The 17,652-nt window shown below is 41.2% G+C and overlaps 1 protein-coding gene across 4 annotated transcripts in view; it reads right to left on the minus strand.

Annotated features, from left to right (window-relative positions):
* Positions 1-334: 334 nt before the first annotated feature.
* The window catches only part of SLK (STE20 like kinase), a 50,918-nt gene continuing 33,600 nt past the window's right edge, over positions 335-17,652 (minus strand). For 2 of the 4 annotated variants that reach the window (XM_035898960.1, XM_009643470.2), the window contains exons 10-19: positions 17,127-17,257; positions 16,730-16,853; positions 16,276-16,455; positions 14,158-14,250; positions 10,747-10,876; positions 10,377-10,501; positions 9,217-9,405; positions 7,920-8,045; positions 6,230-6,343; positions 336-5,619 (exon numbers count right to left, since the gene is read on the minus strand). In XM_035898960.1, the coding sequence (XP_035754853.1) occupies positions 5,473-5,619; positions 6,230-6,343; positions 7,920-8,045; positions 9,217-9,405; positions 10,377-10,501; positions 10,747-10,876; positions 14,158-14,250; positions 16,276-16,455; positions 16,730-16,853; positions 17,127-17,257 (1,359 nt within the window). In that variant the 3' untranslated portion in view covers positions 336-5,472. Of the gene's footprint in view, positions 5,620-6,229; positions 6,344-7,919; positions 8,046-9,216; positions 9,406-10,376; positions 10,502-10,746; positions 10,877-14,157; positions 14,251-16,275; positions 16,456-16,729; positions 16,854-17,126; positions 17,258-17,652 lie in introns of all 4 variants that reach the window. The other 2 variants (XM_035898962.1, XM_035898961.1) reach the window with 2 other exon arrangements.

Here is a 17,652-nt window from a genome sequence, read left to right on the forward strand (position 1 = left end):
CTGCCACGAGGGGGGACCCACGGCCTGGGGGGCAGCAGTTGGGGCTCCTACAAGCCCAGGTTGAAGCCCCCCTGGCAGGGCAGGGCAGGGGCTGCAGCATCCTTCTGGGCGTGTGCTAAATCTGCACTCCCCCCCCGGGGCTACATGTGCTAAGCGCAACACACTTGATTTATTTTTAAAATAATAAATTGTCCCATTCACTCACAGATGACTGGTATTTCATGTCAGTTTTCCACAAACAAAACAGAGGCCATCTCAGCAAACTCTGATTTTATTGTATTTACAGCAGAATTATTACAATATTCTACAGAAAGCCATGAAATCAAATTACTTTTAAAAACAACAAACCCAAAAGGAACTGTTGTGTGGCTGCTACTGCAGGCTCACGCCCATGAGCTGTGCACACAGGGACCCTCCCTCGGCCAGTCACGCACCCCTCTCGTGATTTTTGGTTGCTTTCTGTAAGGCAAAATAACTCGGTTTGCAGTTAACACAGCACATTCAACACGGCCCGGGGGCAGCAGGCAGTTGGGGCCGCCTCAGGGCTCTGGGCTGTATCACGAGAGCACCCCTTTTTTGGGGAAAACAGGGGGCCAGCAGTTCAACAGGACAGATCTCACACAGCGTCCCTTCCTAGCTTCTGTTCCTTCCACCATAATGAGCAAGAACGAGGTTTTACCACCTCGCTTGGTGATTGTAAGAGAGACTTTGGGAAATCAGAGCATCTTTGGGCTCAGCGACTCCCTTCCACTCTCGGTACCATGGAAGCACGCGAGCCGGCCCCATGTGCGGGCTGGTTCTGAGCACGTTCTTACCTAAGAGGCCATCGTCTTCCTCTGGCACCGCTGACCGGCCCCGCGCCAGAAGCAGCTTCAGAAATGAAATGTGAGGGCTGAGGCGAGAGAAAGGGGATGGAGCACAACCAAAAGCTCTGCAAGCAACACAGAGAAACGCTGCGAAGCTGCTGTTGTCTTCTCCTTCCCTTCATCTGTCCTCGTCTTTCATAAGGGCGTGACAGGGCATCCCGGCCTTGCCTTGCCTTGCCTGTGGGGAGGAAGGTTCATCCTCTCCGCCCTCATTTTTTATCTACTGCGAAGCCGACAGCACACATCAGGGAACAGGAAATGTGCTCACGTGGACATGTCAACGCAAGGAAGCTTCTCAGATCCAGAAGTAGACTTTGAAGTGGAATGACGGGACTGTAAATGCCAACCTGAATGGCAGGAGGTTACCTGCATGGTCACCCCCCAGCACTCCTCCCTGCCCTCACCCCAAATGACCACACCGGCACCATCCACGAGAACTTGCCCCACTTCCCCACGGCAGATTAACCCAAAAGCAGCAGCTCCGTGGAAGCAACTGGCACGTAGCCTATTTGCTCGTTTTTAAGTCTGTTCCCTGGTTTTCAGCAAAGATGAGCATTTCTGAGGACCCGGGAGCTGCAGCCACGCAGCACCTCTGAGAATCAGGCTCCCTCAAAGGGGATCAAAACGTGAATTTAAGTATTTCCTGTACCCTCTCTTGCAAGACCGATACCATTTCAGGCAGAGAATCAACTTGAACTTCCTATGTGCTATTGCCGTTGTGCAAGACCTTGTGCTGTGATGAAAGTAATTGCATTACTGCTTTGCTTGGCTCCGTCTTAGTTAAGGTGCTAAGTACCCTATTCATCAAGGAAAAAAAAAAATCCAGTATCATGTAGTTACAGTAGAGAAAGCCCTCTAGGATAGAAGAAGAAGAAGAATCTTTTAAACCATGTGATTGATTAGATGCTGAATACCCGTGAATGCCATCTTAAAAGGATATGAGCTTAAAACGTGGCCTGAGAAAAAGGCTGCAGCTCGGAACAAGTATCAGGATTTTAAAAGGGATGTGAAAAGTCAGTTTGAATCAATGCCGCTGGTCAGGACAGTGGGGTCCTGCCACCTCCCAGTTTGAATTCAGGTGTCAATTCAGTTAGAGAAGTTCAGTTCTAAAGAATAACCTCTAATAAATCAGGATCTACCTCATCAATCAGATCAACTCCAATATTGTATCCTTTCACGCCCACGTGCTTCTCACGTATTCAGCAGAGCGCTTGGAAAAAGAAAGAAGTTTGGTTTGTGGGCATCAGAGAGGGGAAAAAACCATGCTTGGCTATTTCCCCTTCAACCAAGTAAACAGCGAAGTTCCCCTGGGGCTTCAGGAGGCGGCACCTTCAGGATCTCAGCCCAAGCATCCTCCTACCTTGGTCCCAGGGCAGCCCCGCCCAGGCGAGGCACAGAATTGAATCTGGTTGTAGAGCAGGGCAGCAAGCCCGGCTGCGGCTGGGCTAGCCAAAGATCTCCCCGGGCTACCGGCAGGGCTGCATTAGCAGAGGACTACAAGATCCTGCACACAGCCCAGGTTCTGTCACGGCTGGGGGGGGGCCGAGCCACCAGCTCCTCTGCTTGAAAGGCCCGGGAAAGCCAACGGGCAGGAGCTGAAATGGCTTTTGGAGCTCAGGAAGGACAAGCTGCCAGCACTGAATCCATCAGAGGCCGTGGGCCCGCAGGCAGGGGTTTTGTGTGAGTGGGTGGTACACAGGAGAGGACAACCAAAATGCACAGTCGTGCATGCCATTTTACTGCCTTTGTTCATTTTCCTGTGGACAGTGTTTATGACGCAGTAAAACGCAAGGGCGAGCAAATACCAACTTGCGGTCATCTTCTGAAGGGCACGTGGGGAAACTGAGGTCTGGCAAAGGCTCGGTAAGGAAGTACATTGCTTTGGCTAAGGAACATAGACCTGGCCGCCTTGGAGATGGAGCTCCTAGCTGTTATTAAGGGCTGTGACGTGTGATAGCAGAGAGATTGGATTCTGTATCTCAGGAGATCTCTTCCGGGCCTCTGTGAGACTAAAGCCATTTGAATTGACTTTTCTGACATTGATCTAACATTGTACACCTCTTCCCTGCTCTGCAATACTTAAATCAATTTTATCAGCCTAAATGTGTAAGTACCCACGCTTGTTCCTGTCATCCCCCCTGAAAAACGCATTTCCACGCTGGATATCAATCCTCAGCACCATTCACGAGGCTCCGCACCTGGAGAGCTGGGCAAACACCGCTAGGGCTTCAACCGCTACGCCCGAGCCCTCCCTCCGTCCCGGAGCCCACTTCCTCCTTTGCACAATTTGCAGCGAGATCAGCTTGCAGGGGCTCGTGTGAAAAGGATCTTCAAAGAAGAGGTTTAAAAGATTAGACAGAGGTAAACAGCACGCCAACGCGTATCAGCAAGGTATCACCGACACCGCCAAAAACGGGAGGAGAAGATGAACGTCTCCCTCCAGGGACTGAATGCGGATGAAGGTAGAGAAGGAATCCAGAAGGGAAACGGGCCTGCCCCGGCTGCTCCCCGAGTAAAGCACAGAGCCTGCCTCACACGGAAACTGCCCACAGATTCTGTTAAATACAGAGATGAAGATTATTTAATGTTATTTTAGTAACAGTCAATTTATGATGATAGAGCTTAGGAAGTAAAAGGCCTTCCAAGACATTTTTCACCCTATTAAATAAACAATTTAAAGAACTTTGCATTCAGCAACAATCTAGAGATATGGTACGTGAATTTACAACAGTATGCAATACACATTTAGATAATAAAATGCCAGAAATTAAGGCTAGCTATTAAAGTAATTATGCTATCAAAAAGTTAGAAAATTTAAATTAAAACATGCATTTTTCCAATTTTTTTTTTTTTTTTTTTACTGTGCTGTAAATTTTAAGTGTCTTCATTGAGAAGGTAGCGGTTCAACGTCCAAGGATTTCAGCATCCAAGATTCCAGCCACATCTGCTTAAAGTCCTGTGTGGATTTATGAGTTCATTCCCACGCATCAATACTGTTCCCATGAAACGAACGCCGTGTAACGTTCACCAGTCGCACGCTTAACGCAAGCTGGCAAAACAGAACCTTTACAGCTGACGCCCAGAGGGACTGGAAAGTCAGGCCTCGAATGACAGAACGCAAATACTCTTTTACAAATTGAACCCCAGCCTACCAAAGCACGGCTTACGATACTGTCCTGACGTGCCTCAAACTCTAGCCGCCAAAAAGAGTGCAGTGAAAGTGACCTCCTACCGCTGCGTTTCCCTACCAGCTGTATGAGAAACGTTTCAGGGTTGGTTTTTTTTTTTTTTTCCACTGCAGATCAGGCAGATCAATAACTTATTGTACATCTATGAACCCGAAAAATAAAAACTGCCTGTGTTAGTACGTGGCAACAAAAAAGCAAAAAAACCCAGCTTCACCAAGTAGCTTGTCTATATATTTAACTTAAATCTTTCTATAAAATAAAATGACTAAAATTTAAAAAAAAAAATCAAATCTAAACACTTCTAATCCAATCAGAGTTTAGCCATGGTTATTTACAAATATGACCACCCACCTCCACTTTTCTGATGGAGTTTAAACGAACAGGCTTTGGTAAGAACAGAAAAATGGCTCTGCCCATTCCAGGGCCAGTTAGAGACGCCACGGGCACGTTGCACGCCGCTTTCTAAAAAATACATTCCACAGCTTTTCAATGTGTAGAACTTAACCACCTGCAATCGCTAAGGAAAATAATAAACTGTGCATCTTAAAGTTAGCATCTCTTTCACCTTTACATATTTTAGTGCAAAATATTTTAGGGTGAGGATTTACAACAAAAATGGCAGTAGCAGCAAGAAATCTTCTGGTTTGTACAGTAACAACAATGCTAAGGAGTGGTTTGTTGGTGGTTGGTTTGCTTTTTTTCAATGACAAAAACAGTATCCTGTTGCCAGGATTAGCGCATCTATGTGTTTCAGGCACTGTATTGATTAAACTAGCACCCCATTTCATTATGGAACTAATGGACAAAGTATGTCACGGAGATCAGCTCAGTTTAATTCATGCCAGAGGTTTCTTTTCAAAGGAGTTGCAAAGGCTTTTGCTTTTACCGATCGTGTTTAAACGTAAGGGTCTATTTTTCTGATCATTGGCGTGTTCCGAGTAATTCGTTTCAGTCCTTGCCATGAAGACACTGCTCAACACTGCAACGTTTTAAACATCTCTCGGCAGTTTCAGGTGTGGAATTCTCTCGTGGAGAAGTCAGACACTTAAAAACACAGTAGCAGAAGTAATATTACACCGTTTAAACGTTCACATGAGAAGCCATTTTTTGTGATCAGAAAGGGTATAATTAATATTTTAGGCTTAAAGTCAAAACCATTGTTAACATACTTTTTGAGACTGAGATAAAAAAACCCCACTTTTCTTGAAACATCTGGAGGACGTAACATTACCATTATACACTGACACCTTCTTTCTTTTCTTCCGGTTCCAAGAAGTAAAGAAACCGATTGTGACACTGATTGTCTCCACTGAAAACAAAAAGCGCGAGGTCCTTTGACGTACACCGCAGATTAAGTCAGGTTAGACGATGAGGATGGAGAATTCCAAATACGAAAAGACCTACAGCAGTTCCCAGAGTTACGACCCAGTGGAGTGAAGGCTGGGGATTGGATAGAATTTGGAAATGCGGCTCTGTGTTGAAGGGTTAAGGCATTCGGATTCTCCAGTCATTTTAAAGAAAACTTCCTGTTCCTGCAGCTTTCTGGCAAATTCTTCTTCCAGCGTCTAAAACCAAAATCAGATTGTCACAGGATCGCAATGCAAAGTACAAGAAACCTGTTACGCTGGTGACGTACTGTCTGGTAGAAGGCTGTAACTTCATACACCATCACAACCCCCCCCCCCTTGCAATTATGAAACTGCAAGACAGAAACCAGGACACAGCGAGCCAAGAACACCAGCTGCCTGCAGGCCACTCTCCGGACTGTGTGACAATCTCGTACTTTTCGTTTTAAAACAAAGCGTAAAACCCAAACCCAACCTCCACCCCCCTCTCTCTGTAATTTAGCACTCAGTTTTTGTAGTAAGCTACCGGCTTCTGAAATGCATTCCTAAAACCAGACTCACCTCCAGCTGAGAAGGTTTTACGTGCAAACAGGCAGAGAAGCCCTGCAAGAGGGAACACCGCAAGAGGCTGACAGCACGCAAACCTTTTCTGTTGCACATGTTCTTTGCTCAGATTTTGCACATTTTTAACATCTTTTATTATTGAGTGAACTACAGCAGTTTTGTACAGTAGCGCGATTCCCCTCCTCTGCAATGTGTTTTTGTATGGTCTGCGTTTGCCAGATCCAACTCTTGATTATTTTCCAATTCATGAACTGCTTCGATTTACCTTTTTTCTTGGCCTCAATTTCTCTCTCCATTCCTTCAGTTCCTGGCTGTGCTCTTCATCTAGCTCTTTTAGCTTCTGAGTCTCATGCTCAACCAGTAGATGGCATTTTTCATTCTTAAAACAAGATAAAGATAATCCTTATGTAAAACTAATTCAGATTAGGCAACTTAACGTTTGTACAGCGACATATGTTGTCCTAATCCTTTTTAATTAGCTTATTCCGTGTAAATAGTGACGTGAATAATTACAAGATAAAAGTATGTTACGAGGCTGCATTATCAAAAGCTGATCTTTCCATCAGAACCAATTGAGATAAGAAATACTTGTAAATCCAAAGAGACTGCTGAGGATCATTAAGGCAGCAGCTGACAGCGTTACTCAGGGCTGTGTTTCACTGCCTAATAATGCTTTTCAAGGTCATACAGCATTTCTGCTTTGCTTTCTAAAGGCCGGTTGGATAATTTATGAAAATCAGTTACATTAAAAAGGAGGTCGTTTTTTGGAAATATTTCAACTCTTGGTGCCAAGGAGCTGAGAATAACAAACGAGGCTTGGAGAGGAGTGAGATGTGCTTGCGGAAGCAGCCTCAGAACTGCCCTATAAAAAGGAAAAGGAGAATCAAACCACACATCAGCTTCACACTCCTCTCGGGCAGATACATATCCATCTGCCCAACTTTCAGAGGGCTTTTGAAGCATGGTAAGAAAAAAAAAAAAAATTAAGCATTTGGCTACCTCAAATCTTTGATTTTTAAGAGCAGTTGGCAATGGCAGTCTCTAATCCCCGTGTTCTTGTTTCTAGGGATCCAGTCCCAACTGGGTCTGATGCAGAGTACAAAACCAGAGGAACAAAACCGACAGGCAGTTGGCGAGACCTGAGTGCAGCTAGGGGCCAATTTTTCTCAGCGAAGCTCAGAGTAGCCCTAATCTGCTCAATATTACTTAAGCTGAAACTCTCACAAGACTCCCATGGTACTTGGGGATTTACTGAGGAGTATTAGCGGCATAGTCGGGGCTGTTTTCACAGGGTGTAAGAAAGCGAATAGTGTAGAACTGGCTTCATTGGTCGCTGGAAGATTTCTCTACGCAAAGGTTATCAGCAGGCGATCATTTAATGCTTTATAACTCCCCTGTGTCCCTGAAGCAGGGAAAAGCAGATTTAATGGAAAAGGAGGTCTGGCCTCTGCTATACAGCAGCAACTTTTACAAAATGTATACCCAAAGGGACAAAACAGAGATCCTTATCGCAAGAATAGAATTCCTTCCAGAAGCTCAAGTGCACACGGCAGCCTGCACTTTGTAAAAACCACCTCACTCCGCGTACTGCTGGGTAGTGCCTGGTGCTGCCTACCTCTGTTCTGATTAACGACACTGCAGCAAAATCAAGTTAAAAGGAAATGTTGCCTACAGACAACAGCACTGGGAACTTGACAGACATTCTAGAAGTCATCATCTGCTTCTGGTTCATGGTGCCCTTGCATGTAAAATAACTTCTCATTAATTGATGCAAGCCTCTGAATCGGGTTAAGCAGTATGCTGCAGGCCTTTGAATGCAAAGTTGAAAAAAAAAAAACAAACAAACCCTGCACCAATCAGTAAAAATGAAGGAAAATACGTTTCTGCTTTGCCTGCGTCAGTTCTTAACCTGAGTCTTCCCACTGAATGCTCATTTAATATCATCTATTTTTAACCTGTAACTGATGCAGTTCTCTGATGTTTGCTTCACACTGCAACTGAAGGTCCCGCATCTGGTTTTCGTGCTTCTGATGCTGAGCCAGTCTCTCATTCTTCTGTCTCTTTTCTTCTTGAATAGCAAACTGAAATTATAAAAACGATAGTTTATATCGTGCCTCTATATACAACAGTCTACATGAGTCAAAAAACTGTATGTAACAGACTGAATACATAACAGCATAACTGACAAGCATGGTTTTAAAAGATTTAACCAATAACTGTATTCTTGTTACTCTTTAAGAATCCTTACAAAGGGAATGCCCTCACAGTTTTGGCTATCATTCCGTTTCTCTGTCTGCACTCCAACTTTTCCTTAAAACCCTGCACATTTCACTTCCAGACCCCTGAAATTACCTCCCTCTGAAGCCAAGTGACTCAGCAGTGTTGCTGCAAGTGTTGGTTAAGGTTGGTCTTACACAGCTACCAGAGGCTCCATTTGCCAGATTTTTCATCCTTCCAGCACTCACCATATGAAACCAAGATTCGGGACTTTTGTGCATCAGTACAAAGGAAATCACTAACCTCTTTACAACGTTCCCTTTTGAAAAATGAGTGAATACCTACAGCTGTAGTTCAAAAGCTCACAAAAATCAAGTATTCTTAAAAATATTTCACAGAACGGTTGGAAGGGACCTGCGAAGATCAACCCCCTTGCTCAAAGCACGGTCAACTAGAGCAGGTTGCGCAGGCCTCCATCCAGTTGGGTTCTGAGTATGTCCCCAACCTCTCTGGGCAACCTGTTCCAGGATCTGACCACCCTCACGCTAAAAAAGTGTTTTCTTATGTTTGAGTTGGATTTTCTGTATTTGCATTGTGCCCACTGCCTCTCATCCTGTCACCGGGCGCCACTGAGAAGAGTCTGGCTCCACCTTCTTTACTCCCTCCCGTTGGGTACTTAGACACATGGATAGTATCCTCCTGAGCCTTCTCTTCTCCAGGCTGAAGCACCCCAGCTACTCAGCCTCTCCTCCTCTAACAAGACCCACCGGTGACCCCTCAGTCATCTTCAAGGCCCTTTGCGGAACTCGTTCCAGTAAATCCATGTCTGACTTGTACTGGGGAGCCCAGGACTGGACCCAGCACTCCAGACATGTCTCACCAGTGCAGAGGGGAAGGATGACTTCCTCTGACCTCATCCAGTGCATCAACCCAGTTTTGTACCATCTGTGAACTTGCTGAGAGCGCACTCTATCCCATCCTCACATTTATATCACATTAAGCACTTACACTATTAAAACTGTTTTTATTAACTACCTGCTTAATTTTCTCACGATCTTGGTCTGGAGAAGCTAATGAGTTGATTCTTAAACTTTTCTTAAACATAGCCATTCGAGTCTTTGCTTCACTTCGCTGGATTTTAGGCAGTCTCGCTCTCTCCTGAGTTTGCTTGTTCTTTAACTCCTCGATAAGGCGTTGATTATATCTCTGCATTTGTTCCGTTTCCTAAAACATTAACCATATGGAAATGTTACAGAGTAAATATTATGTTAGAAGTTTTGCATCTCATTTCATCAATGAGCATGCTGTTTGAGTCTGCTTCTTTCAACAGAAGCCAGTCCCAGCCCTAGTGATATCAACAGGGAGGAAGGGGTCTTCCACTTATTCCAGAGCACTCTGGATCATGCCCATCCAGATAAAATTCTCTAATGAACATGAAGGCACATATATTTGTTGTTCAACTCCTGAGTTGCGTTTTAAAAAGCCTGTGTTATTCAAAGGGAGAAACTTTTGTGGAACTGAGCTTCCACTGCTGCAGCTGGAAAGGGTCAGTTTGTTGCAAAAGCTGGTGAAAGCAACAGCCGTTATGGGTATAAACCAAACCGTGCAGAGAGAAGCCTTCACTGGAGGCTGCTCCTGCTCCAATCACCAAGGAGATCCCATAGTATCTTTTTATTGGGTTTACAATTTCAAAAATTATTCTGTTTCATGTATTCTCTAAAAAACAAAATGCCTTGTGGAAAATAAGCATTGTCTTCTGGTCTTTTATAGGATTTAGCTATAAAGAGACAGTTGTCAGCTACTTGCCCAAAAGCTAATCCAGTTCATTCTGTTCAATTAATTCCAGGATGATTTACTAATGATTAGATTTATTTAAATGCAAGCAAAAACTGGTTTTGGTGTATAAGCAGAATGTGGTATTTTTAATAGAAAAAGGTTGATGTTATGATTGTTACTTTTTTTTCCTAAGAATCAAAGGGGACAAATATGACCACTTATACATCCACATACTACTAAGTTATTAAAGTAAGATGATTAAGATTTTTGTATTTCAACAGAACTTATACAGCTTCAAAACACCTGTGTGGGTCTTGACTGTGCAAGCAAACAGCTACCAGTAGAGATCATAAGACTACTTGATAAAAACCCCCCGGATATTATAATACACAGAAGAAAGTGTCAAAAGCAACACTCACTTTCTCATGCCTCTTAAGCAGCTGGTGTCTCTGCATGAAGTACTGATCTTTGAGCTGCTGTTTGAGGAGCTGGTGTTTCTCTTGTAGGTGTCGCTCTTCCAGCTCCCAGATTGCAGCTTCGCGAGCTGGAAAAAAAGAGGAATGCTGGTTCAGAAAGTACAATACCGTACTTTCTAATCTACCTGCTAGTGTATGTTTAGAAGTGGCCTACAAGTACATTTTAAGAACAATGCTATTCTATAGCATGTGTGTTTATTACAGTTCTAGATTAGTCATGAAGGTCTTTGATTTCATGAATTTAAGATGGACTATTGTTTTATTAAAGTAGAACACAAACGTCTGTTTTTAAAGAGAGTCTGACACTGGATACCTCTCATGAGCTGCTGCTTGTTGTTGAGGAAATCTCGTTCAATAGTGGCTAGTTCTGTCTTCTGCTGCTGAATAATTTTCTTCAGAGATGCATCCAGTTCTTGTTGCTGCTTTTGCACAAATTCCTGCTCCTGGTAAAAACCAATAGAAGTAAATTAAATTGTGTTCTTCTAACCACATTACATTTTAATGAAACTCCCAGTTCTCTCAGCATTAGCTAGATACGAAAACAAATACATCTATGAAAACTTGAGCTAACATGCCTCAGCTATACCATTATGCATCTCCTGTATTTTCTACATAGAGAGTAGGTAAGAGAATATTTAATGGTTAAATAGTACCTTCAGAAATAAGACCAAAGGCAACAAACTAGCCAGCCATCTGCAATTCATTCCCTCTCTTGTCTCTCCTCAAAACAAGCTGCAGGTTCAGAGCTAGCAAAGACCAATATAAAATTGATCTGATCATATCAAGGGTTAATTATTCACAGGTGTAAGTAAATAAAAGTATGTGTGGTTATTTTGCTTCAGTTGATTAGTTAAAGCCTATTTATTTACACAGTTGTGTTTCGGATTTGATTCTCAATCTCGAGTGGTTTATCTTGTCGTGAAGGCAAAGATATTGAGGTTGGGAGTTCTGCAAGGCTGCTATGAAGACACCCAATGGTTTTCGCAGGAACTGCATTCCGCAGGACTTGTAAGCTTGTCACACCAGAGCTGAGCTGGCTCCTCGCAAAGCGATTTGCCATCCGCCTGATGCAGTCCCCATATCACCTGCATCTTCCCATTATCCAGGGTGTATCACATCGTGAAAGGCAGGCAGCAGTAAGAATCCCCATCCCATGCCCTAAAGCCCATACTGTTGCCTTTCTTCTTTGCAACTATCAAAAAAAAAAAGCATCTAAAAGCATGCAAGCATGCACACACACTCTTTAAGAACAAGAAATTAAAGCAGATGTTTCTACCATGATATAAAGGTCAGAAGAAAGGAAGATGGCAGAGCCAAGGTGGGCAGCTGAAGCATTTGCTGTTACACGTAACAAAGCAACGTTAAAGATGGTCTACTGGAAGGGCGATGGGATGAGACAGGAAAACAGTATTGGGCTACAGATGATCAGTGGAAGGGCCTCCTGAGCTATGTATTTTGTTTTTTTACTGAACCCATGCTACTTGCTAAAAGAGCTGTCAGCAAGACATGGAATTAAATGTTCATTAAAAATACTTTTTATTATGACCAGGAGAATCCTGGTTTTCATCGTCACAGAAATTATTAATAGATGAGGCTTTCATCTCTCTCGGTGGACAGCAGAGTGCAGTCAGACAGGTAACAGAAAACCAGAGTAAGCTGGTGCAAAGTTCTAACAGTGACAGACCTGAGGGTACAAAAAGAACTGGAAGGCCACATCCATAAATTAAATCAGACATACCTAATCAAATATATGGACTGATGAAAAATACTGTTCTGTTTCCCTTTCTAGATGAAAAGGATAAGAAAACTACAAGTTTATTATTCTGAGGGTGAAGACACATAACTAACATGGTGTTTAATTTGCCAGGAATTTTTTGATTTGGAGGGGGAAAGCTGTTCTAGTGTAGCCACGGTCAAAAAGCAATTATGCTTGAGCTGTACTCAATCATTTAAATATCGTTGCTGTTCTCCCTACATGATAAATCTTAAGAAGTTTTAGAATTGCTAGCACTGTAAGGTAAAGCAGGCAATGTCAGAAAACACTCTGGCCTTTCCACTTCCCATGTCTACTCGAGTATTGCATATAATAAAGGTCATGGACTTTACTAAAGAACACGTTGGATGGTTAAAAGGCAGACAGTGCAAGACAGTCAACCTTTTTAAAATTACCACTTGGTTTTGCCCAATAAGTATCTTAAAATAAACTCAGGTATCTTTAAAACGCATGGTTTCACCGCACACACAGCACAGAAGTCACACATTGTTTCTCACATGTGCTGAACAAATAATAAACACCAGAGAACAGCATTATATTGCATTTGTGTGAAACTTCAGTGTCTTGCCCAGAGTTAATAACTACTGTAACTTTGATCTCCTTACTATCAATAGTACATAATTACATAAATTTGTGCTAAGTAGTTTGGAGTTAGCAGTGGCACTGATCAGCACATATGAGCAGACAAAGAAGAGAAAACACGTCTGGAAAATTAGGGAAATAAAACTTTTGTTGCTTTGCATTTTATGACTTACATCCTGCATTTGTGCGTTGAAAAGTGTACATGAAGACAACTGAAAAGACTGAATCATAACCTGAGCAACGCCCTGTGGGACACAATGTACTTCCTATGTCAGAATATAATGAAATATACTTTTGTTCTCAAAAAAAAAAAAAAAAAAGAAGAAATGAGATCTGCTGTATGTTAGTAATACACATTTAAAATGTCAAGGCTAACCACACAAAAGTAGTCACTGACAGAGGTTCTAGATATTCTACAACTAAACATCTGCACCTTATCTAGTACTTATCATTCCAAGTAAGGATATTTCACCCTTAAAATTGTCTTTTTCACTTCCCTTACTTCAACAAATTGAAACCAGCAAAGGAAACAAACTAAGTCACTACAAGCACTATGAAAATTTAGGTATTTAATTGCTTCCCTAAAAAGTTCAGTCACATATCTTTGATACGGGGAGAGTGCTGCAACTCAAATCACATTCTATCCTGGGAAATCCCCTCTGGAATTAAACACGTAATCGAATAAAGTTGCTATTATTTTCTACTAGGTCACTCACAAACATTTAATCTTTAAATTACTCAATCCAAACCTGCTCTTCCGTGGTGCAAACTCACTCTGTACAAGCTGTGGCCATCACAAAGCCAGCATTTTTCTGAAATAGTAGCCCCCTTTCTAGCTGGGTCATATAAAAGCAGCAAGTCTAAAGGCGTGAAATTATAGACGATGTCTTGTAAAGTTTCCATACACCTACACTCTGACATTTAAATAACTTCACTTTACCTAATCTGTTCTGCTTCCCCGAACAAGATGCCCCATGCTTACATATTACATAAATTTTCCTCCCCTGCGATTATATTGCTCAAAACTTACTTCTGACTGTAACCTTTATAATTTGACAGACCTATGGGGTACTTACCACTCGTAAAGGCACTGTAAGTGAACCTGCCATAGAAAAATACTGTTCTTTTTTCGGTGCAGCATACAAAATATTAGGCTTAACAGCACAAACCTGGAAATTGCTGCTCTACATTTCTACACAGTGTACTCTATGGGATGTGATACAGGAGTACTTGAAGAAAGAGAGCAGTACGTAGGGTTAGTTTGAGTTAAGTTCCATATTCACTCAACAACAACAAGAAGTGAAATCATCAAGCTGTGTGAATACTGCTGCCCTTTGTATTTTAGTAGCTTGAAGCTGCTGTTGTTACCTGAGCATGCTGGCTTTGTGCAAGCTCCTCTTTCTTGCGTTTCATGAGCTCTTTTCTCAGCTCTTTTGGTGCTTTCTCCACTTCACATAAAACCTACAGTGTATATAAGCATGCAGAAGGTGGCGAAAAGAACACTTTTTCCCACAGCAAGCATTACTGTGAACATAGGAGATGCAGGTCAAGCACTAGAGGTATTGGGAAGCATGCATTACTTCAGTGGCAGGGATGTTAGTTCAGTGGGAAGAGAAGGAACAATAGGTGCTTTATGTAGGCCAGCAAAGCACAGAAAGGAGGTATAGGACAGCCTCTTTTTGCATGCAAATGCTGCCCAGTGCTCTCAGAAATGGCAGTCTCTTGCTTGCGTTTTCATGCAGCAGCTAAAATAGTCAATACTTAAGAAAACCACCACCTGCAAAAGTGGTATTTTCTCGAAGCACTATGGCAAAAGGACTACAGAGTACGTTTACTTCATGGTAAAACTGTGAAAAATGGTCGGAAGTTTAAAATAACTTCCACTGAAAACGAGCTATTGCTACCACTTGTCTCAAACATGAATTTGTAAGATGCCATTATTAGTGTCTCCGACCATAAATGACATCTACACAGGTTATGTCTTTAAAATAATCATACAAGCAAACAAAATATTAATTGGCTGTGTTTGGTTCTGAAGAATTTAAAAGCAAAACCCAACAATACCTACGTATGTTTTCAAGAAACTTTTCATGACACGTATGCTGGAACAGAACGTGTTTCAGTCCAAGGTGAATTAGACTAGCTTAGTAGAAAGATTCTAAATATAATCTGGTTAAATCAACTGACTATTTATCTGTTAATTTGCTGATGTCTTATTTATTTTTAAGAATTATAAAAATGTAACATTGCACACTCCAATATAGCATGGGTAGTTTTAGAACACCAGCTGCATTTTCCTTCAAACTGTAAATCGCCTTCTCAAGCTTTAAATACAAAACTATGCACCCCAAAACAAATGCCTGTTTGTTTAGTAGTGGAAGCATCATCAGAAAACAGAGTCCAAATCACCACATGCTATTCCTGTTTCCATGAAAGAACTGCTTTTAGCTCAGAGCAATACGTAAAATTCTTCCCGCTTTCCCATGTAGGACCCAATCACCAGTTAAATAGAGAGAGACTCAAAAATGCAAGAGGTACCACAAAAGAAGAAAAATTGTTATTTACATATGAGCATACGGTTCAAACTGAATATAACTTATTTTTTTTTTATGCACTTTTGTACTACAGGATCATTCTATGCAAAAGCATGGACAGTACAGATTTCTAAAGAAATCTCTGAGTCTAGTAACTATCAGAGCAAACACTAGAGCCGTTTATACACAAACGAGCGCTACACAATTGATCTGAAAATGAAGTAAAACAGCTTTTAAGATGCAAATCCATATGGAAACACTTCACCTTCTCTTACTCTAATGCAAACAAACTAATAGCACAAAGTGTCAGTGTCAAATGTCATTCATTTTGCCTTAACTGTATGACACACATGAAATTAACTCTAAGAGATTTCAGGTTATCCAGACTTTTCTCTCCTGGCTTTCCTTTTTGAATTAAAAAACTAAATCCATATAACTGCTGTCACATCGTATAAAGAAATTCTAAACAACAACAGCACACATTCAATAAAAATCTAACAAATTAACAAAAAAATCACCTCTGAAACTTAAGTGGTTCTCAGTAGTAATCAAGACCATATTCTTTTCTTTGAAATTCTTATTAAATAAGTATTTACTAAGTAGCTATAGCTGGATTTGTTTGAAGTACGAATCTCAAATACTTTTCACAATCTTTAAGCAAATACTTTTTCTTGATTTAATATTTGAGAGAAAATAGTTTATTAAAGATTCTGTGAAAAATAAAGTCTTCAAACTTGATGATGCTTTCTAGAATAAGTCAATATCTAAACCTACCCGTTAGCTGTTTGTATTTCAGTTTAGGCAGTACAACAAAAGAAATAATACTGACTGCTAGCAACCCTTCCACGACTCAGTATAGCACATGAGGTTGACAAGGCTCTGGGAGACCTAATCTCAACTGTTTGCTATGCCCGTAGTCATTATTTTCTCTATTATCATTATTGTCTCTTACCTCCTTTTTTTTGTTTTTCAGCATGTTCTGGAATTTGGACAATTCCTTCTCCTGTTCTGCTTTGATGCGTTTTGCTTCATCTCGTAAACGATTTGTGTGTTCCTGTTCCAAGCGCTCTATTGTCTGTTTCTGCTGTTTTTCTAGATTTTCTATTTCTTGATCATACTGTCGCTTTTTACTCTGTAAAAATAATTTGGCATCTTTTCTTAGAAAACTAAATTCTGTTCAGTGAAGTGCTGTACCACAGCCAAGGATAGCCATGATGAACTGTTCTGGCAGGCGAGCTATAACATACAAGCTGGGCACCCCACAATGGAAAATATTGCCATTTATTAACAAGAATGAAAACTAAGCTATAGCCATCATAAAAGGAAACACCTGATTGCTGCTAGCAGTATTCTGCCTACTCCATCAAGGTGTCATATTCTAAGAGCACCAAAATCCAGAAACTCACTGTCATTTCCTGTTCAAAACGTCTGTACATCTGTTCTCGCTGCTGCAAAAGCTTATTACTGAGTTGCTGTTGGGCTCTCTGCTCCTCTTTCTGAAGAAGTCTTAGCTCTCTTAGCTCTTGACGTCTAATAATGAAAAAGAACACTTAATATTGATGGAAAAACAAAAGAAGTGGAAAATTACAAAAGATGAAAAAAGCATCTACACAACTTAGGTCCAGTAAAACTAGTTTTGAATTGACTATCTTATTAAGAAACACTTCACCTTCCTTTCTACTAACAAAATAATTGAAATTAATCCCCAAATATTACAGAAGATCATCGCCCCCCTTCTTTTATTCAAAGGCTAAAAAAATTAGCTACTAACCTTTGGTAAATTTTCCTTTTAAAAACACTTACCGTAGAAATCGCATTTCTTCACTTTTAGAGTCATTTTCAGTGACTATTTTTGATGTGGTTACACTCACTTCTACTCCATCAACAACAAACTTGCGAGTTTTCTTTAAAGTTTTCTTCTGTCTTCTAGTTTCCTGAATAAAGCATTGGTAAGTTATTCTGTACTTACTTAAGTCGTATCCTTTTTTCCTTTTTTGCTTAATATTAAATTACTTCAAAAGTCAGGAGTTCTTCTCACTTATCAGCTACCTTGCTAATCAAGTGAGAATTTCAAAAATTCTAATGTACTGAAACTGGTTTCTCTGGTCAGCGAAGGAAAACCGTAATTATTGATCATCTAAATTGTCAGAAGAAAAAAAAATAATCTAGATAAACCCTGAACAGAACTGATGCAGTTTTATTTTCAAGCGCTGAGCAGTTGCAATTGCTTTTGACCATCATTTTCCCAATCACCAAAAAAAGATATTTAATTCTGAAAAACAGTACTGAAACAGAACAGCTATTTACTCACCTCCTTACTTCTACTTTG

The sequence above is a fragment of the Egretta garzetta genome, unplaced genomic scaffold (genome assembly GCF_000687185.1).
Source record: "Egretta garzetta isolate BGI_Z169 unplaced genomic scaffold, ASM68718v1 scaffold8, whole genome shotgun sequence".
Classification (NCBI taxonomy): domain Eukaryota; kingdom Metazoa; phylum Chordata; class Aves; order Pelecaniformes; family Ardeidae; genus Egretta; species Egretta garzetta.